At 42.2% G+C, this 22,356-nt stretch overlaps 1 protein-coding gene across 1 annotated transcript in view; it reads right to left on the minus strand.

Moving 5' to 3' along the window:
* Positions 1 to 13,208, minus strand: part of CHRFAM7A (CHRNA7 (exons 5-10) and FAM7A (exons A-E) fusion) — a 34,115-nt gene extending 20,907 nt beyond the window's left edge. The window contains exons 1-2 of the mRNA XM_059858225.1: positions 12,835 to 13,208; positions 11,581 to 11,720 (exon numbers count right to left, since the gene is read on the minus strand). Of these exons, the coding sequence (XP_059714208.1) occupies positions 11,581 to 11,720; positions 12,835 to 12,889 (195 nt within the window). The 5' untranslated portion in view covers positions 12,890 to 13,208. The remainder of the gene's footprint in view (positions 1 to 11,580; positions 11,721 to 12,834) is intronic.
* Positions 13,209 to 22,356: the final 9,148 nt, after the last annotated feature.

Genomic DNA, 22,356 nt, shown 5'->3' on the forward strand with positions numbered 1-22,356 from the left:
TGTCAGAAGTGGAAAATATAATTTTTTACTGTTTTCACCACATTTTTGAGACCATTCCAAACTTAAACACACATTTTTATTTGGTGTTTTGACTTCTGCCATACCAGTGACATCTTTGTATAAAAGCAGAGCTCTGGCATTTATGACTTAACCTTGTAGTGGTACAGCCTCCTGCTGGGAGAGCCAGGCTCCTCCAAAACTACAGCAACTGCTGCAAACTGCTGTCCAGCCAGGGTTGAACTGCCCAGTCAGGATGCTTTGTCGGTTCTGTATGACCTGGCCTTGGGATGTTAATGTAAAACGAGGGCTTCTCCCTTTACATCAGCTGCTGATTTGCCCTGATTCTGTTGGTGCAGAGAATCCCCTGGAAGCTGGTCTTGGCTATTTTGTACTCAGCCCCCAACTAGTGATGTTGCTGAGAGCTGAAGGTGTTTAGGACATCCCCTTCTTTCCCACATTCCACTGCAAAGCATATTTAGCCCGAGGCACCTTCTCAGCTAGGATGAGACCTGCCTGACTCTTGCTTGCTGCTCAGACTCTGGCTCCTTCAGACCTTTAATGATAATTGCAGCTGTGCTCAGGATTTAGTTAAGTGTCTCCTGTAGCATTAAGGTGAGTCTTACTGTGAAATCTCCAAAATCCAGCCTGAAAATATCTTCATTACTTGGTGTGCTTCTTGCTATTTGATTTAATTTTTTCTAGCTTTTTTAAATCAAAGAATTAAACTATAAAGGCCAACCAAAATGTGAGTGGTTAATTAAAATGAAATTTGAAAACTTCTCTTCCACTGAGCTCTTAGGTTTATTCGATTTGTGATGGATGGCATACAAATGGCTCTTCATGCAGTCTGCATGCTGGAGGTCTTTGAAATAAAGAATGGCTCAGGAGGATTGCTCCTGACTGGGAAAAGTGGAGTTTTGTTGATAGGGATAACACAGACTGGCACAGATTGCTGCCATTATCCATTTTGATTTTTTTGGAAAGGTGACTTTGGGCTATAAATTTAATGAGGAATAAGGCAATAAATGGCTATTCTGGGGTTGAGATGCTGAATTGTTATATATGGGAAACTGGTAGAGTTTCCCTTTGTGAACACCTCCTCCTCCCATTAATTTGTGATACAGTGAATAAAGTTATTGAAGTCCCCTTATCATTAGCATTTTCCTGGTTTGGAAAAGCATCCAGCAGCCTGGAGGGAGGGAATGGGAGAGGAGGAAAGGAAAGCTCCAGGTGTGAGTGGTGGACAGGTGCCCTAGTTTACAGTTCTGGTCTGTGTTTAACACTTAGGCCAGTATATATTTAATACAAGGTTTACTATGAGCTTACACATAGTTACAGTTCAGGCTTTAGTAACTGTAGAGTTTGACCTATGTGGAGGTCTGAAAAGTCTGGGGATTTTCAGATATGTTCTGTATGGGTGTTAAAGCCTGGAGTTCCTCTGTCCTGTGCACTGTTCAGGTGTACATGGAGTGAAACAAAGCGGTGAGGAAGTAAACCTGAATACAACAAACAAGAATGATTCTGCTTAGAGCTGAAGTTCTTAGAAAGTTGAAAAGTTTCTGAAGTTAAAATGCTAAAATATTGCTAGATCATTCTGTGCTGCTGCTGGGATAGGAATAGATGTTCATTTTCGGCTTTTTGAACAGCTCTTTTTTTCCTTAAAAATTAGAAAATACAGTTTGAATTTTACCTGAGTTGAGTTTGGACTATGAGATAAAGAGTCTGATTACTTTGCTTAACCTAATTCAGGTGAAATCTGAGGGGGGTTGTTTGTTTTGCTTTTTTTTTTTTTTAGCTTTCACTGTTTGTGTCTGGAAAAGGCCAGCATTTTCTCCACACCAACTTGTTTTACATACTTTTGCAAAAAGCATTTACTTTCTCCCCAGTTTCTTTATATTGCTTTGAAAGAAGGGCAGTCTGCTCAGACCACACAGAGGTCTCCCCAGATAGATGCAAATCCATCACAGCAAAAAACTGCTGCAGAAAGAGCAGTTAAGAGTGACCTTAACTCTGAGCAGAGCATCTGTGTGAGGAGCCTTCTTAGGATGGAGGGAGCTCTTCGTGTTCTGTTAGGTCTGAGAGCTGTGCTGCCACTGGCTGCACCAGGGCTTTGTCCTGGCAGAGGGCTGGAGAAGTGGCTTTCATCAAGTTCCAGGAAAAAGAAGTTGAGATTACAAATATGTGTGAGAGGCTCATGATGTACCATTTTTGTTACCATGGGGATGTAATTGTAACAGCAGTCTGTCTTTTTTTTTCAGTACATCATTGTTAGCAAGAGATTGTATTTAGATATGAACACATTCATCTTTGCAAAGACAAGCAGGGATAAGGCATATGAAATGAGCAGAGTACAGCATGACTAATCACATACATCACATCTTGCATGAAAAAATATATTTTGAAGAGCAAGTTTCATTTTTCAAGTTACCTTATAAATTTCTGTGATTAATTGTAGGTGTTTCACTCAGTTCAATTTTTGAATATAGCATAGAGCTTAAAGTGCAGTTAAATTTCTCACAAACATGCAAAGTAATAACTGTCTTCTGTTGCTTTATTTACAAATAATTCTTGATTCTAGTGTATTTTGTAGCAGACTCCTGTTGAGAGGACTGAACCCTGAATTAGTGTTAAATGCTGGCTCTAGGTGCTGATTACCATTGCCAGTCTAACAGACATAGGCATCCCAGCTCTGAACACATGCTGGAACCTGGGAACTACCAACAGTACCACAAGATAAGATCAAAGAATGGAGCCCCCATAGCCTCACTCATTACATGGTGTTAAAACCAGAGGGAATCAAAGCCTTTGAACTTGATTTATCTTCCTAGAGGTTAGCTGCAAAATGCTGAAATTGAAAGGTCAGGTTGTTACACTTCAATGTACCAGCAGACTGAAGTGGAAGGAAAGTGTGTGTGTTATTTCTTCAAGGAGAGAAGAGAAAGTTATGGGAGAACAGGGAGTTGAACCTAAAGCTGTCTCTTCCTCTCCCTGTGTGTGATCAGAGCACACAGCTGCAGCCCCACTGCTGCTGGTGTTCATCTATCCTATTTTTGTGACTAACAGCATCAAAAATTTCCACACCTGACCAGAGCATATTTTCCATGATTTAGCAGCAGCTGAAACCTTTGAGGAGCACCAGAGCCACAGAGGCATCTTACACAGCCACAAGGAATGGCTCTGTGCACTACAAGTGGACATAGGTAAAGCCAGCTTCAGAGGATCAGATAGCAAAATGCTATTACTCATCCCAGACAGTGTCTCTAACTAAACTACATCCTACCTCCATCTTCCCAAGTGTAAGAAAATTAGGCAAGGAGGAGTTGCTCTAAAATTTCTGTGATATGTAGCATTACCCATTATCTTGGATGTCTTGGGCTCTCTGGTCAATCTAGGATACAGCACAGCCATCACCATGACAATTAAAAAACTTCCTGGGGAAGGGCAGAGTACAAAATGCATTGCTGAATGTCTCTGCAACTCTTGACACAGAAGCATTGCTAAGACACTTCAATAACTCGAGAAGATGAGTCATATTACAGAGCTTCTAGTTATTCCTTACCCATCCTCTGATGGACACATTTGAGAGTCCTCTTAAGGGTCTTCCTTTCCTGCTTTCCATGAAAATCCATACTGTCCCCACTTCTCTGGTATGCCTGTAGAGAGTCACTTACAGAGGCACTGAGAAACTGAGCTTAGCTGAGAGGAATACTTTGATGGAAATCAGCTGTAGCTCTGTTTCTTCACAAATGCAACTGGCGTCATGACTGAAATGTCAGAACACCTACATGGTCCTTCAGGCTGCTTTTTCTACAGCACAAAAGAGCAAATTCTCCTCTGTGAAAAGATTATTTCTGTCTGTGGGGACAGAGATGGAGTGAGCACTCCAAAATCCATTAAAATGCTCATCTGAATTTCTTGAGCTCTGTGTCAGTGCTCATTACTTTTTCTGTCCTCATTGTTGCATTTAGTAGTTTTGGAGATGGTGGGTAAGAGGCCTCATTCCTTCCTGCCTGCCTTCCTCTCAAACCCTAAACCAGCACACCTGTGTAGTTACTGAGAGTAATTAAGGGATGCTGAGCACAGAAATGTGCAAACTCTTCTGACTGAATGCAGAAAACAAGCCAATAAAAGTGCAAAGTAGCAGTGCTGTGTGATTAAACATGTGTGTGGGTCCCCCATGTCTGCACAGGGTTATTGATCATCTTCCCTTCAGGGGAGTTTTTTATGAGGAGCACACAGGGAATGAGGAGACAGGATTATAAACCATGCAAATGTGGCCTCACATCCCTACCAGAAGATTTGGGAGAGATGAACTGGATGAATATCACATTCCTATCTTGCTGCCAATGAGCAGCACGTGGCTTCATGCCATGTTCTTAGTGCTTCACAGTTTGTTGTTGTTGAAGCCAGGGTTACCAGCCTTTCCTTTTTTCAAATCAAATTCTAGTTGCAGTAACAGGCATGAAAATGCAAGCACAAGTGAAGGTTAAATCTGAATAGACATTTACTTCAGGCTGCTTCGGGTTATTCTTGGAAAATAAATCTTTTAATTTTGAATAAATTAAAAATAAATTGGTCAACGCAGTAAAGTAAATTAATTAAGTAATTAAAATTCTAAGTGAATTTTAAAATATTTCTTTTTCTATATAAGTGCTTGTACAAATAGGCTCCCTGCTGCCTACCCATTGTGAGGTCTTTCTTTCTTCCTTTCTTTCTTTCTTTTCCATTTTTGTAACTCACATATATTTAGATTGGGAACAGTTGGATTGTTTAGTAGTCTATTTAGGCTACTGAATATGGTGAAGAGTTCAGGACAAACTGAAGAATTCACATCTGTATCATCTAAATTTGAAATAATTAACATTTGAAGTAATTAACATTTGAATGTATTTATGTTAATATGCTGCTCAGAGATACAGAATTGTTTGCTTCCAATCCACTGACAATACTTTGTTCAACTGCTGTCAGCAATATTAGATCTGTAAATGACTGGAAACTTTTGATAGCGTCTGCTTTGCTGAGAGAAAAGCAGGCACTGTATCCACAGGGCACTGAGAATGCAGCCCTGAGCAGAAACAGGACAGGAACAGAAATACCACGTTGCTTTAGCAGCATTTCTGCCTTCCCTTGCCATCATCCCCAAAACTGCTGCAGCACATTCCTGCCAACTTATAGACCCACACAGATCACACCACAGCAGTGGGGCTGGGGCCGTGATGGTTGCTTGGGAGTTGCTTTTCCCCACATAATTCACCCAGCCCACAGCATCCTCCCACAGCACTTCCAGAAGCCTTCCCAGAAAAGAAATGTGTTCAGCAGGGGCAGCCACCTGCATTTGAACTCCCTCCTCGTGCATGGTGACACTGCAGTCAGAGGCAAACCAAGCCCAGGAGAGGAACCAAGGCAGCTCCCCTCGTTCTGTGCACAGCAGAAGAGGCTTTCCCAAGGAGCAGCAGCTTTGTGGAGCAGGTAACTGAAGATGCTTTCCCAAGGAGCAGCAGCTTTGTGGAGCAGGTAACTGCTCTGTGGGAGCAGAGACCAAACCATGCACCCAGAGCTGCTCCTGGGCTGGGACAGCCCGCGGCTCTCCCAGGAAAGCAGCAGCAGGGAAAGCATCCAGCAGCCCCAGGGCTGGGAATGCTCAGCTAGCACTGGTCCTGCAGGGAGCCAGATCCTCCACTAGCCAAGGACAAGAACATTTATGAAGAAATACGGGTCTTTCCATCTTTCCAAGCAAATTACCACAGATCACAACAAGCTGATCCATATTGCTCAAAACAAAACATGTGAACTTGTGCATCAAATAGTGACATCCTCTTTCGTCTCATACTTGAACATGACATTCTTTTTAAAAAAAGGAACAACTCTGAATGTTACAAGGAATATATTCATTTCAGCCCCAAACTTCTGTAAATGAAAAGCTTTGTATAAGAGCAAGCGTTATCCAGATCTGACTCCCAGGAATTACATCTTGCACAGTAGTTTTGTTTCATTAGCTGATTACTGAGGACTACTAATAATTACTAGATGATGTGACTTTGCAGGGTCTCTTGTTCTAGTAAAAGGCCCTGTGCAAAATGTGAAAGCTTTATGTGGTGGTCCCTGTGCTCTACAGCAGTGTCACAGAGGAATCTGTTTCCTAGCACCTTAGCCATGCTTTTCACAGGAAGGTTACAAGCCTTTTTCATCACAACTGACATAGAAGTAGATGTTTAGTCACTTTTTAAGTTAATGGGGCGTCCATACCAATGCAGTTAGAAAACAAAACATGAGGCACTGAGTTTTTATTATTCAAACTAATTATTTATATCACAAAGAATAAGAAAAACGTCTGAGAACTTTACTCATATTAGAAAGAAAACCCTCAGAAATAGAAAAACCCCAGCTGATTCATATACAAAAAAGTTCCAAACATCTCTCCTGTGGAACCAGAAAGCAGAATACAAGTTCTGATTTTCACATACAATGGACATCTCTAATGTCCTCAAGTGAACTATTATCAGGAGGGTTTTTTATAGCCTTTAGTCAGTCCTCTTTTCCTTCCTGCAAACTGCTTTTAATTAGTGTACATTCATTGCTTCCCATTCCAACCTACACATCCTCCTGTGTTTAAAATATCTTTCCAGATCTAAACACTGTTTGAGGAGACTAACTAAAATGCTGACAGAAGAGTTAAAAAATCCAGGAGATCTTTAGAAGCACAGGAAAGATGGACAAATATCACAGAAATAAGTTGCAGTTTCTCTTAGTATGTTAATATCTCACCACAGTAGGGTAGGGAGAGTTGTTAAAGTAGAGCAATTATAAGAATATTTTAGACTCTTGTCTGATCTGTTCTTCAGATTTCATGGAAAAATAGAATACTCTGTTTTCTGTTATAATCCAGTAACTTTCATGCTATTAAACTAACTAAAAATATCAGAAGGCATATCCCAGCACCTTTCCAGTTTTCTAAACTCTCAGGAATAAATTATGGTGGGATGGAAATGGCTGCAAGATGAAAGTGCAAACAGCTTCTCCCTTTAGCATGGTGGGGAAAAAAGTTCAAGCAACAAACTGAGAAGAAAATAAAGCTCAGAGAGATATTTCTAATGAATGCTAAAATTAAAAGAATAATGCAGATCTGATGAGCTCTTGCCACAGCCATTGTTTGCAAAGAGGCTGCTGAGGTCTGATAAACAGCTTAGGAACTTCATTAGCACCATTTTTCAATGAGCCTCTTGATTTGGTTGGTTCTATTCATTTTCCAGATTTAAATTTCTTTTTTTTCTTCTTCTTTTTCCTTTTTTTGGCGGACAAGATGTTTGGTTTATAGTCTGTTTCTTTACAGAAGCTGTTATGCTTCTTTGAATGACAGCATAATTTTCTTTTCAAAATTTCAAGATATTTGACATTACTGTCTTGCCCAGTGGGTCTGGGGTGTTGGATTGCAAATACTGAATGCAGATCCTTATGCAGAGGCTTTGCAAAGCCTTGTATGTAAGTCATTGTAGTCAGCTGGATCACTTCACTGTGTAAAACAAAACAAGGACAAAAGCCCTTGAATATATAAAACTAAGTCATGCAAGTAACCAAGGGCAATGTAGGATAAGCAAACTTTGACTGAGTTCAGATAAATGTAAGAAAGTTTGCATGCTTTCATTTATCCTTTGGTCTGCACAAGTGAGTTGAACAGCCTAAAGGAACAGGATTTCCCTTGAGATTCTGCTGCTGCTTACTACATACAAACAACGATTCAGTGCTTTTCTTTCCCCTAACTAGAAATTTTTAAAAAAGGGAACAGGAGAAACTGGAAAATAAGCAAAAACTGTTGAGTAGTAAATTATTTAGTTAGCCAGCAAGTGTCTTCAAGAACCATGAAAGATTCCTAAGTAGTCTTATGCAATATAAGTAAGAATTTGAATATTCATGTAGATAAGTAGCTTAATTCAACTTTCTTAAATAAATTATTAAATGTTGATTCTAAAAAATTAACTAATTTATGGTCAGAGTAGACCAAAATGGTCACACTCATACCCACCAAAATGTTTGTCACCATGAGTCTTGTGAAGAAGTCACAAACTAAGATGGTATTGATCCAGCATTCTCCCGAGTTTTGCAACTTGAATCAGAGATAGAGCTCACTTGTGTTTTATGAAACATATGACATGTTAAGTGAAGAACAACCACAGGTAGTTTTATGGGCAGTTTAAGCTAATCTAAACCTGAAGTACAGGTCATGTAGAGAACTGATCCCTCAAAAAAGGATAAAGTAACTCTCACTCAGAGAGACAGTGGTGCAAGCCAAAGCTGTGGGAGCATGAGCCCAGAACTCAGATTTCCCCAGTAGCAAAGGCTGAGATCAGCTTAGGGCACTCCCAAAGTGCTGCCCCAAGTTCCATATGAAAAACTGGTAAAAATTCTAGATTCCAGACAGAAAGCTGAAAACCTTGTACATTGAGAGTGAACCATTGACAGCCCCTGAAAGAAGGAGTTCTGACATGTGGGTTTACCAGGATTTCATTCTCCAGCTTTCTGCTATGTTATTCAGAAATATACACACCTTGCTGCAAATGGTCAAGAAATCTGGGATACTTCACCAAAAGTACCTTCTATTATTATTATTTTCCTGAATGAAAGATGTCTCATTTTTTTCTAGAATTGTCTTGTACTGTTCCCAAGTTGAAAAATAGGAAGTTATGCTTAGATGTTAGGAAAAATCTGCCATGATGGTAGTGAAATACTGACTGCCCAGGAAGGTTGTGGAAACTCCTGGACAGGAGCCAGGAAGGCTGTCAAAGTGGTCAGCAGTTGACTGGACACAGTCCTGAGTAACATGACCCATTTAAGACATCTTTGCAGTAGGGGGGTGGACAAGATGACCTTCAGAGACCCTGTCCAAACTAAAATAAGACTGATTTTTCCTACTCATTTAGGTAGCAGTACAAATTGTGTTTGAACTATCACTATATACCTCAGTGTATTCCAGTTCTCCATGCTTGTGTCTCAAAGCAGTCATTTGCAGTATAAATTGTGACCACTTAATTTGTAAGGTTTCATCTTCTGACTTTTGGGGATGAAATACCCTCTGATACTTTCTCTGAATTGTATTAACTTACAGTTGATACAGATATGTCTATTGTAAAAATGCTAGGCTAGGCACAATCCTCACACCCTCCTGCTCCCTGCATTTGTTTGTCTATGCCATTCACTATTCTGTATGAGATGTAGCAGAGTAGGAAAAGCACTGCTGCTGTGTCTATTCCCAGTCTTGTCTCCAAACCAGTAGGCAGTGGCTGAATGTTCTCCTCTGATACTATTATTGAGAGGGATGTTACAAGAGAAAACAACACTGTTAGAAGGTATTTACCTCCACAGAGTGTTTCAAAATGTGGTGGCTGTAATTTTTTTCAGTGTGGAAATTATATCATATCAGTATATTTCAATAATCTGTTTTTCAAAACTATATATGCTGGAAAGTTTCCTAAGCCTAAGTTAGGTTAAGATTCCATGCCAGCACTGAAAAAAATACCAGAAAAACAGAAGCCAAAGACCAATTTTGTGTGCAGACTGAAGGGTCTCCATGAAGTGAGAAGTAGAGAAAAATACATAGCTTATCTACAGCCTATTCTTTATTTTTACTGACATTGTGCTGAAGCTATGACCATCCATTAGCCCTTCTTCCTCTCCTTTCTCTAAGGTATGCTGTGGTCTTTTTCTCTTAAGATTTTTCTTTTTGAACTCCACTCTTTCAAACCTCTTACTTTTCATTTTGCATCCCATCCTCTTCCAGCTAAATTCCACCTCTCTTTTGAGTTCTTTTGCTGTATCTCAGGCCTACCATGTACTACTACTACTTCTTCTCTAAGTGCTCCCTTAGTTTCCTAGTTCTTCTCTCCAGTAATGTATCCACAAACTGCATTTTACTCGTGCTGCCCCTGCTTTTCTTCCCCATTTAGAAACATTTGTATAATTTACTATGCCAGCTTGCATTCTCATTAGAAAATTAATTAATTCTATTTTCTAGTGAACTCCACTAAGCTGGGGCAATTGGCACTTACAGATCCCTCATTATGTACTGCTGATACTAGCATGCATATTAATGTGCAATACCATTAAAAGAAAAACATCTGAAACCATGGGGTAGAAAATTTCTAGTTTTAATAGGGCAGGTTAAAACTAGAAATACAAGGAAGGGAACATCCATTGTATTTAGAAAATATTTCAGATACCGTCTCCCTTTTCCTGTCAGCAAAGTCAGAGTGGAATGGAAGAGACTTCACCTAAGGAATAGCAGCAACCAGGATCCAGCCTGGCTCAATCTGTTCTGGCAGGGATTTGATGGATTTGCTCTGGAGAGGTCTAACTCCCAATTAGACTCAGTGGCTATCAGCTGAGAAGCCATTAAAGTGAATATATAAACTACAGGAAAGTGTGATGGTGACATGTTTTGTTTCTAGCTTGTTAAACCAGTAATTGTTATTGCAAGTAGCTGTCATTCCCACCAGCATTTGCTTCTTGTTGACAATGAAGAAAACTCATTTGTTTTATAGCATGAAGCTTAATTTACTTCATGGTTGATTTCTTTCTTTGGCTGTCAATCCCAGATCTCGGAAAAAGAAATGCAGTGAGTTTTATGGCAAGCAGAATGAGCTGTAACTAAACAGCCAGTTAAAATACCTAAGGTTTCTGACTGTGAAGTGTGGTTCATGACAGGCACACGGGATCAAAAGCTCCCTTTTGAATCATATTAGCCAAGACAGCCAGTCATTGACTGCAACCAGATTGGCTAGTGATCTGTGGATATTTTCCTTTCATTTTGTATAGGTCTTAATTAAATTTGACAACTCCAGAAGAAATTAACTCTCTGTCTTGAACTTTAGGCATCTGATGGGAAGATAATGGAATTTTGAGGTTAAGTACATTTTTAAGACTTTAACTTCCTTATTAGTTGTCATAGCTAGTTGAATTCAGTAAGAACAAATACTGTAAAACCACTTATATGCTGAGTTGCATCTCTGTGCCACCGTGACAGAGTGAAGCTTAAATTAGCAAAAACACCCTGCAGTGTATTGTACAAGCACAGCACAGGAATACCTATTGATATACCAGTCAAGTGTGGTTGTAAATACAGTAGCTATTTAGGCGTATAGAATGTAGCAATCTTGTCCACATACCGAAGGAAATAACACAACTTGGGTTTCTGTCGGGATTTCTCTCCCCCTCCATCTTCCAAAATAGGCAGCTCTTAAGTGACCACCAGAAATCAAAAACTTTGGTTTTGTAAATCCCTCCCAGACTATACTGCTTGTTGGTTCTAAGGACAGTTAAGGATTCAAAAGGCAAAGTGTGCATTTTGAGCTCCCCTTGAAATATTTTCTAATGCTAAAAATGTTGGGAATTTCTGAGAAGAGATCTAAGAAATAGGTAAATTGTACTTCGACATTTAGGTCTTTAAAGATGCAGACAAAATTTGACATTGTGTCTTGAACTAGTTATGCTTTCCAATTTCGTGTAATCATCCTTTACTGTCTCAAATGTCCCTTCTAGGAAGGGAAAATCCACCCTTTAAAACAGTTTCCTAGAAGGTTACAGACTTACCACATCCATGATCTGCATGAGGCTGAGAGTGAAATAGACAGTGAGTGGCTGGGAATCATTTGCAACTGGTCGCTCCAACGGATTGTAATTTTTCAGCAGCTCCTTGTAAAGCTTCCTTTGGAATTCTCCTTGCAGAGATTCTTTGGGCACAGGAATTAAAAGATAAATAATAAGGATTTTACATCAGAAAAAGCGCAGGCATGCTTTTTCCACTCCTATCAGATACTATGTATCTATTATTACACCTGCTGCATTCCCAGAAAAAATGCGCTGTATTTAAAATAGTTCATTAGCTACTGTAACAAAATCCTAATCACATATGTTCATCCCAGCCTATAAGGGGGATTGCCTCTTTGATCATTTCTTGACTGGCCGGGAGTGATACATTCTAAATGCTAATGGTGCTTTCGCAATGTATACGCCCTTCGGTCCCGCAGCAAGAAGTGATGAAGAGGAAATAGAGTAGCTGTGATTTGACACCTGTCCTGACATAGCTATAACCAGAAAAGCAGAACAGAAATACGGCAGAAGGCATCAGCAAGACAATGGGAGAAAAATGGCCACAGGTTAGACTGAGCACTGCTCTCGGGCTGCTTCAGACAGAGAACTCTTTGGGGCGAGTGCACTCCTCTTTGTTCTCTGTTCATGCAGTTATAAATGAAGTGAGGTACGGTGTTCCTGGCAGAGATGATAGACACCACATTACTATACATGCTAATATTTGGGGATCTCTGTTCTTTTTTCACTTCAAATCCAGGGAGGATGCTTATTCTGCTATCTTTCTGTGGAGAGAAGGAGCAGGTCTACATGAATGGAACAGAGTAGACCAGGGACAGAGGCAGTTTTCGAATGAATGGGAATGTGCGACAGGGTAGGAACAGGTTCTCTGGATGTCAGACCTCCCTGTCCCACTCCAGACCGACCTCCCTCTTCCCGATTTTCTCGTCCCCAGCTCGCCCCACAAAAAGCCGCAGCCTCTGCCCTGGGACATCCACCATTTAAGTCCCTTGACAGAGTTCGGTCCCCCATCCCCACCGTCCTTCTCCCGTGTCCCTTCCCGGCAGGTCCCAGCGCTGGCCAGCCCTCAGCGCGGCCCGGGACGGGGGCGAGCCCCCCGCAGCGGCGAGGCTGGCAGAGGGCAGAAGGGGACGGCCGGGGCCGGAGAGCCGCCGTGCCGGGAGCGCCCGGCGCTGCCCCGACCCACCCGCCCCGCCGCGGCTCCCGGCGCTGCCCGCGGGGCCGGCGCCCACTCACCGCGCACGAGCCCCGCCGCCGCCAGCAGCCACACCGCCAGCTCCTGGAGGCCCATCCCGGGAGAGCCGGCGCTGCGAGCGACGGACACGCCAACAGCAGCGGCGGCTTCTCCCGCCGCCGAGCCCCGCCAGCCCCCAGCCGCGGATCCGGGCCGCTGGGAGCCGCCGGCGCCCTGAGCACCTCTGGCAGCTCGGCCCCTTCCTGCGCCCGCACCGGAGCTCGCCCTACGGCGCCGCCGGCCCGGGCGGAGCGGAGGGATGCTGACGGCCCGCCTCCCCGACCTGCCTCTCGCCTGATGGATTTCCCTCCCTTCCCTAATCCTCGAGCGTCTCCGGGCCGGAGGGGAGGGAGCGGAGCCAACTCAGGCTGCTGCGGCAGCCGGAGCGATGCGGCGTGGCTGGGCGAGGGGGCCCCGGCATTATAGAGCCGAGAGCGGGGGCGGCCCCCTCCCCTGCCGGGCAGCTGCACCCGCCCGCACCCGCTGCCCTCCCCGAGCCCGCAGCGGCACCGCGGGGAGCCCCGGCTGCTCGGGGCGGGAGAGCAGGGGAGGGGAGCCGGCCCGACCGCCCCGGGGAGCACACCCTGCCCGCGGTGCCCCAAAAGCCAAAGGGCATCAGCCGCCGTCGAGCCCCCCCACCGCTCCCCGGCCCTCCTCGGCACAGGTCATTCTCCTTCACCGTCGCCGGCGGCTGCTGTTCTGGAAGGCGTGAATTAGTTCAAAGGGCAGCAGAGTGCCCCGAGCAGGATAACCCCTGCCGGGGGCGAAGAGGGCGGCGGAAGGGGAAGGCAGCCAGGGCACAGACCAGGGCAGGGCCAGTCCTTGCTGGCCTCAGCCAGCAGCTTGGCTTAGGTCACATCTCGGGGTGGAGAGCACTGACCACAATGATGTTGCACACGTGGCTGTTAAATCCCCAGCAGACATGCAGGGCTGGGGGCTCAGGTGCTGGATGTTTTGTCTAGATATGGGGAAAAAAGCCATGGCATTGCGTTTAGTGCTTAACAAACACATGACAGTAAAATGGTTGCTGAGCTCCTGCCTGGTACAGGTATAATACACCACAGTTGGAAAGCAGGCCTAGAAAATTCAGTGCATTTTGTTGATTGTGTTGTTCCCGTCTGCAGCTCTAAGTGCAATTTTGACACCATGGATGGCTTATTTCTTTCAGTCCAGATCCCTGCCCTTCAAATCTAATTGCTACATTAAATGAATGTCCTAGGCAGCTGCACTTAAGAATGGTATTGAAGAACGTTGTCATTTGCAAGGGGTAACTAAGTGATTGTTTTTCAAATGACCATCAAACAGCAGTTTATTTAGCCCATGTTAATTTTCAGCTTTAAAAATCCAGGTTATCCCTTTTGGTTTAAGCACTGACCTAATTTCTGTAGCTACTGTTTAAGTATTTTTAAATGTTGAGCACAAAAGCAGATGCATCTTGGGGCAACCTGAGTAGTTCAGCAACTGGCACATCATGTGTTCCAGCTGTCACATACAGCAGGACTGAAACCTTCCCCTTTTCAAATGAGCCAACATGCCAGACAACTTTACCAAGGGGTAGTAGAAACCAGCAAGTGGTAAAGCTAACTCCCCAAAAGCCAAGTAAGAGCTGGTGATTTCTTGGGTTTTGGTTGGGGTTTTTTTCCATAAGATATTGACCTTTTTGGACCAGCCAGCAGACAAGAGCAAGATGCTAGGGGACCTCTGTGTTATTCGCAGAAAAACCAAGTGTTATAATTCATTTGTACTTCAGGCTTCCCGTGGCAGTGCTCTTAGTATCTGGATTTTTGCCTTGTCTCATTTTGGAAAGGACTCATTTTCTTTTCTTCTTCTACTGTTGTTCACTGCTGTTTTGGCACAGGTGTCCCAGATATTTTTGCGTGTTCAGTAAACAGCATGAATTGTTCAGGCAAGAAATTTGGAGAGGAAATCTATAGTTCATGGCTGACCTCTACTGTTGGCTCATTTTTTTGCTTTACACTTGGTTTTGTTGACAAGTGCTTCACCCTGCTGTGATGAACACAGGGTCAACACCATGCAGGGCCCAAGGTCTCAAAAGGTAAAATCATCAGGGGATGATGCTGAAACCCCAAATTCCTGTAGTATAAGTGAGGAAATAATTTTTAACTACTTCTTTTGTAAATCGTGATTTATATGGTTTGCGGCAGTCTTGTTTTCATCTGATGTTAGCAGATTGAAATTTATAGGCACTTCAGGAATTCTTTTGATATTCTTTAATAGCAATCAGCACCTCAACTCCTTTATTAAACTCTGTTCAATCGGGTGCATTCTTACTCAAGGTTTTACCTTTTAATTCAGAGATTCTGCTGTGAATGCACACAAATGGCAGCAAAAAGTCTTACCTGCTTTCTGTAGACATCCTGGCTAATAAAAGTTAATTTCACAAACATTTATAGATATTGTGTAGATACTAGCAAAGAAAGGTTAAAAAAAATTTACTGAAGTTCTCTAAAAGCCTTTATTTATGGCACTGTTTATCTCTGTAGAATTTGGTGCTTGGAACTTAAAAGCAAGCAGTACAGTCTGTGGCCAGCAGAGGCTTTCTTTGCCTGCAGGGCCCACCGAAGGCAATACCCACTCTTCTCTCAGCTTTGATTCTTCTCTCTCTACTGGGTAGCCAGGTGATTTGGAGACAGCTGTTTCCTTTCCCTACACGATAACGTTCTAGACACAATGATGAATGGGAGTTCACTTTACAGTTACAGGCCCGAGAAACCATCGCAGGTCTCCCAGCACCCCTTCCCCACACAGCTGGGTGTTGGCCAGAAAGTAAACAAGCCCTTAATGTCTGTCTGTTTCTCACATACATGGGGCACCCAATTGTGTGTCTGTTTGGGAATAACCAATTGCTCAAGGACACGACATTATGCACAGATCAAGCCGCACTACAGAGTTGCTTTGCCATCTTTTTGGATGAGTGTGAATAACAGAAAGTTGACAAAACTGCTTTTCTTCACCCTGGTTAATTTTAAATAACTACATAATTTAGGGTTTACAGAAGCTAATTAAAGTTGATAGGAAATCTGCATTTTAGGCCTACAGCTTTAACAGATCCTCATCTATAAGCATCTGAAGATCAGCCTTATTTTTCTTGTCCTAAAGCAACACACTAGAAATTTTCCTTTCCTGAAAAAATTACCATCTGCTGCAATTTAAATAGCTAACATGAATTCCACAAAAATGGTCACTTGGTCTATAAAGACCATTCTAATAAGGCTTTTGATCATAAATGTAAGCTCAAACCCTTTCAAAGACAGAATGTTGTAGCAAAATTGAGACAAAATTCATTTATTTGAGGCAGGGGACATGGAACAGTTTAATCTTGCAAAGCCCAGTTTCTACAGCCAAGATTTCTAAAAGGAACACCAGTTAGGATGCCCTCATCTGCCAGAGAATACTGAATTTTGGTCTTTAGAATCCTAATGATTAAGTTTAAGTTCATCAAACACATTTTTAATACGGCTTTGAGGAGAAAGAATTTTTTATTTCTTGTCTTATAATGCATGGAATACAAATTTACAACTGTATTTCTTACCTTGCATAAAACCAGCACTCCCTGATATTCCTTCCTAACTTCTCCTGCAAAGTCTCAGTATTGCTACTAAGGACATCAGTCCAGTCCTTGTGTGATATATTTTAACCAGTCACTGGTGAAGCTGATGCTTTTCAAGCATGTGCAGCAGCAAACATCACCTATCATCTTCTATTTGAAATGAGACCTTGTGCTTTCTCTAGCTGCCCCTCTGTACTGGCACAGCACGCTGAGAGAAGCAGCAGGGCTGCAAAGGGCAAATGCCCTGGTGAATCACTGGAGACAGGGAGAAATTCAGAGAAGAATCCAGAGAGGAATTCATTGCTCTCAGCACCAGAGAGTGGCAGCCAGTCATGGCTCAGTGCAAAATGCTTCTCCAGCCAGCTGGTGACAGTCCTGCATGGAAACTGTTGCAAATGAGAGCATTCAGAGAATGGAAACAAAAATGAATACTTTTTGTTGTCAGAACACAGCATATTTGGAGTCTGTGGATCCTTTAGAGACAGGCAGATTTAAAAAATGAGATTCCTTGCTGGTCTCAAAGGAATTCTCAAAGCAGCTACTAGATTGTTCCACTGATGAAAAGCTGCGGACCTCTGGAGGAGGAACTAAAACTACTTTAAATACAGGTTTGATGGAAAATCACAACAAACAACTCAAAACACTAGACATTATCTATTTTATCTGAATCCCTTCTAGAAATACAGGCTTCACTGGTGTTTCTGGAGCACTGAAGATGGGCTGTGGGTTTGCCATGATCAGGAATGGAGGCTGTGTTTTTCCACATGGGCAGTGCAGCATGGAGCAGCTGTGCTCTGATTTCCCAAACACAGCAAATGTGAGCAGCAGAAAGTGTGCCTGCTGGTCCCCAGGTTTGCTGGGATGGCCAAGTGTGTGGGAGCAGTGGATCCCTCTTCCAGCTTCTGCTGTTATTGTTTGTGACACCGTCGGTGGGACTTGTCCCTCTCATTGCTGGTTTCAAAGCCCAGCTGCTCTCCCCATTACAGCAGCTGCAAAGCCAGTGTGGGTGGGTGTGCCGAGTGCCAGGAGCATGGCTCAGGGAAGTGCTGCCAGGGAAGTGACAAAGCACATCTCAAGCCCCCAGTGCCCAGCACTCCCCCAACACAAGCCCCTGCTGACCAGCCAGAGAAGGGGCTGCTGCCCTGGTGAGTGAATGTCCTGTAGGCACACACTCAGGAGCACATAGGAAATCCAGCCCTTGGTCATCTGTGACTCATCTGGCTCCTCAGTACTGGAGAACCTGACAGAGTAAAAGCCAAGTGAAAACAGCCCCAGCACAGATGTCTACGGAGCCATTTCACGAGCCAGCTGGGGGTGAGCAATCACAATAGACACAAGCACACAGGGAAGACTTTCCCAGTATTAGACCTGCCTTTGATTCTGGTGATAGTTAGCTCTCAAAATCAAACTTCTCTCCTTTCCAGTAACATCAAAAGGGCTTTTGTTAGTCATGAGTGAATGCAAACTGCTTTCAGCGTATTTTTCTTGAACTAGATTTAAAAGACCACAGATAGTTCATACATTTATTATGGACAATTTTTTTCTAAAATGTCTTTTTATTTGACAGGATTAAAAACAGAAGAATTGGGACAGAGAAGGTGGAAGCAACTGTCTGGTTTTTTCAATGCTTTTAATTAGGTAGGAGGATTTTTCAAGCTTGGATAAGCTTTCAGGAATTTGCTTAAGCATTTGTTTTGCAGGAGAAATTTTAGACTACTGATTATTTTAATGACTAATTAGAAGTTTAAAAATATGAAAAAAAAAGTTAAAATCTGACTCTATATTTGCCTACCAATTAGACCAACATATTTGGAATGTCTTCTTATGTTCAGAGAGAATTTTGCCTCACACAGCTCTAGGAGTATCTTTTTCTGCACATCTTGCTAGGGCAGATATAAGAAGTGGATTCCTTAATTTTATAACTCTATTGGTCTAGAGTTTAATCTGTTTGCTATGCTATGAGAGCATGAGAAAAATTATCACGGTTATCTGAGCCAGGCAAATAAAAAAAAGCTTACAGCAGCTATCTATTTTCTCATTTCAAGTTCATTTTTAATCAGAGATGTTTGGATACCCAGATGCCTTTTAATGAAACCAAACTTTCAGAGATTTGTCTGGTTTTGCTCTCTGCATAGAGCATCTACTTACCTAAAACTGTGTTTCTGATTTCACTACTTTACATAAGTAAACCTTAATTTTCAATTGAAGCTATTACTCCTATTAAATCTTTTATTCAGGGATGCCTGAATAAAAATTCCATGGGTCTCTTTAATGGCTGTAATTTAAGGCTATCTTTTTATCATGGTCAAATTGTTTTTCTGGATTTCCAGTTAATTGTGAAGATAATGCAATGTGGCAGGTCAGAGGCAACAATGACATTGCTAATGCCAGCCTGCAAGGATAGCCTGTAAGTAGCTGAGATGGCTCAAATATTTCAAGTAATAATTTCATTTATCTGTTTGTTGATGGATTCTCTGTGGTACTGATTTTTATAATGCAAAAATGCCAATGTTTTCATGATGGTGATCATAAGAAAATGTTAGTAATAGTGTATTTTTTTAAAGTCCTGTAGGGATTTAGAGCCTGTGTCATACCTTCTGAAGACATTCTGATTGCCTAGGAGCTTCATTCTTAGGGGGACCAAATAAATTTGAATGCCTAAAAGTGAGTTTTCTTAGCAGGTCGCTGCATTTTGTTCTTTGCAATAAAATAAATAATAAATTGAGATGTCTCACAAGGACAGTTTGCCCAGCTCTCCCTGGCAGAGGGAGCTCAGCTGAGCAGGCTGTGTGGAAGCCAGGCCCAGGTGCTGCAGCCTGCTTGGGGCTCTCTGGTGGCACTGGCCTGGCCCCTGCCCTGTCAGTGTGATCCTGCTTCACTGCCCTGCAGCCTGGCAGGGCCATGCTGCTGCTCCTGCTTCACTGCCCTGCAGCCTGGCAGGGCCATGCTGCTGCTCACTGCTCACCTCACTGCTCCTGCTCACTCCTGACCAGCCCAGCAAATCCTTCTGTGCCTCAGACTCATCCTGAGCTGCTCTAGGGGTGCTCCTGCCTGTTTATCCCGGTGTACTCTTTGTGTGGTTGTGCATTGTATTGCTAGATTAAGCCCCAAATTCCAGTTTCATTGTAGCATTTTCCTAGTTTTGAAGAGGAAGTGACAGTATTCCTTTAGGAGGAGGAGAAAATAGAGTTGTTCTGTGAATGTGGAAGTACCCACATGATAAAGGGCAAGATGCTGTCAGGTTTCCCACCTGAGGGAGACTGACTGGGTTTTAGGATTAAGGACAGGAGCAGAAGAGATAGAGGTGATATCTTGAGAGCATTGGCTTTATTAGAGTGTTGGCACTCTTTATATATATATTCAACTTCTTTCCCCTTTTTGAGTTGAACTGGTTATCTGCTTAGCTAATATGGCTTATCTTTAGTGAAAGGATTAACTGAATTTTGGATTAAACTTTAATTATGTTTGTTTTGTTAGGAAAGTAAGCAATTGCAGAACTGCTGATTTTGGGGTTCTTTTCTCTTTTTTGTTTCAATCACATCAGGGAATTCATACAGCATCTTATTATTGGTGTTAGCACATATTCAGGTTAATAATTTAGGAAATGTTCTCCTGTAATTCATAAACCAGTGGGAATTATTGAGATATTTTCAATGCATCCAATTTCTTCCACAGGGACTGCATAGACCATGAAAAAAATTGGAATCTCCTTGTCAAAGATGGGGCTGAGACCCAAAGCAAGTTGGAAGAAGATGACAGCCAGGTAGGATTTGAATTTTTCTCTTTGAACATCTTGCTAGAACCACATGATTCTAGGGAATCTTCTTTTAGGAAAATTCCATTAAATTGAAGAAAATTGGATTGAAATGAAGTTTGGTAAAATGTTTAGCAGAGTTCTGCTTCTCAATCTCCTCTTCATTACTTTAATGATCAGGAACTAACAAAAGGAACCCAGATTCATTCCAAGCTGTTGCTCTAACCCGTGAGCTCCCCAGTTTCATTAAGGAGCCTGGTAGGTACATGTGGCAGGCTTGGAGCAGGCTCTGAGAGGAGCAATACATGGGTGGTCAGCTATCCAAGGCAGACTGGTGACTAAAGACTGGGAATACTTGCAGGACTTCAGTGTGCTCCTCTCTCTCCATTTGTGCTAAAGGCATCCGTGTCTGTGTGTCTGTGCCCTATAGAAATGGATTCAAAATTCACTGTGACAAACGAGTTTGATTGTTTCAATTGATGCTTGTATTACTGGTGGAATTGAGTCCTAATAACAAGGCATATTTGTGTGTATGGCATAAACTGCCACTAGTTAAAGTATATGTTCATGGAATATCCAGAGCTGGAGGGCCCCACAAGGATCATCAAGTCCAGCTCCTGGCCCTGCCAGAACTGCCCCAGGAGTCCCCATGGGTCTGAGAGCATTGTCCAAATGCTTCTGCAACTCTGGCAGGCTGGGTGCTGTGACCACTGCCCTGGGGAGCCTCTTCCAGTGCCCAGCCACCCTCTGGGTGAATGTTGACATTGCAAAGGCATTGTTATTTCTAACTGCAGATCATCCTATGTACAATCAATGGATGAATTCTGTAAGGTTAAGCATCTGGGACAGAAGCATTCCCTTTCCTGAATGCTTTTTTAATACAGACCAAAAAAAACGTTCTTTCTATGAGTAAAAAAATGATTGCTATCTTTAAAAAACATTCTTTTCTCCTGGGAGAAAGTTTTTCCATCACAAGTTGGTTTTATTTTTTTCCTTTATAATAGGGTGATATTTATAAAAGTTCTTGAAATGAATCACAGAATTCCAAACTTTGAAATTCTCTGCAAATAGCAATGAAACTTGCCTTAAGTGTAAATGAGCAGTGATTTAAATATTAACTATCAGTTGATATTTCACATTGCTTCCCACATACTCATTTGTAAAACAGTCAAGCTGCAAGCTTTGTATAAATAGCATTTACTTACTGCCATGATTTAATTGAAAGTTTGGTGTTTGAGGATGGTTAATGCTGGTACTCAGGAGCTGGCAGTGACTATTACACTGAGCTCCACTGTGTAGTCTTGAGACAGGACTAAAATTAATGGTGTGCCATTCCTCTACCCTGAGTTGTTATAGTTCCTATCCAACAGGGATATTATAAAACTGGTAATTGTTTCACCATTTTTTATCATGACAATTGTTTATCAGCAAAATTGTGTTGGTTTGCTTACACATAACTAGAATGCAGCAAGAACATATTTACAGAGCTCTTCAGCTTCTGGGAATTTGAAACCATCAGATTCTACAGTGAGTGAATTAAAGATAGTGGCTAAGCAGACTCCATTAATATACAGATTAAATTGCATTGAGTAAAGGAAAAAAATTAGTCTGGAACACTATTTTGCAGTATTTTCTTATCAGTACCAAACTGGGCCATTAATCTCATACCTATTTTTTCCCTTAACCTTGTGCAGAGATGGGGATTTGACTGATTGTTACAAGAAACCTTAGGGGGAATAAAACATGTTCTGGGACTAGGGGTTGCTGGCCAGTAGTATAATTAAAACCAGAGTTACAGAAAGGTATCTGACAGCCCAGGTGAGCCAAGCATTTAAAATATGTTTTGTGCTCATAGAAACCAGGTTCATCATGCACAAAGTGGCAAATTTGTTTAGATGTAAAATATAAGATATATTTTAGATGCCACGTGTAAATATGTGTAGACATTTCAGTGTTAACCACTACATGCTTCTGGGAGCCAGAGTATACATGAGTTGAAGTTGTTAATCATTTGCAATTAGTCACAGTCATACCACATGGCCGGAGAGCCAGACCCTCTGCCAGTGTTCCTCCAGGCCTCCCTTGTGCTGCTGCCTGCTCATGAAACAAAAGGCTCTCAAGTGAGCATTGCTGGGTGCTTTACTTATTTATCCTTCTACTTCTGAATGACAATTACAATATCCTCTCACTGAAAATCTT

This window comes from Haemorhous mexicanus, chromosome 13 (assembly GCF_027477595.1).
Source record: "Haemorhous mexicanus isolate bHaeMex1 chromosome 13, bHaeMex1.pri, whole genome shotgun sequence".
NCBI classification, from domain to species: domain Eukaryota; kingdom Metazoa; phylum Chordata; class Aves; order Passeriformes; family Fringillidae; genus Haemorhous; species Haemorhous mexicanus.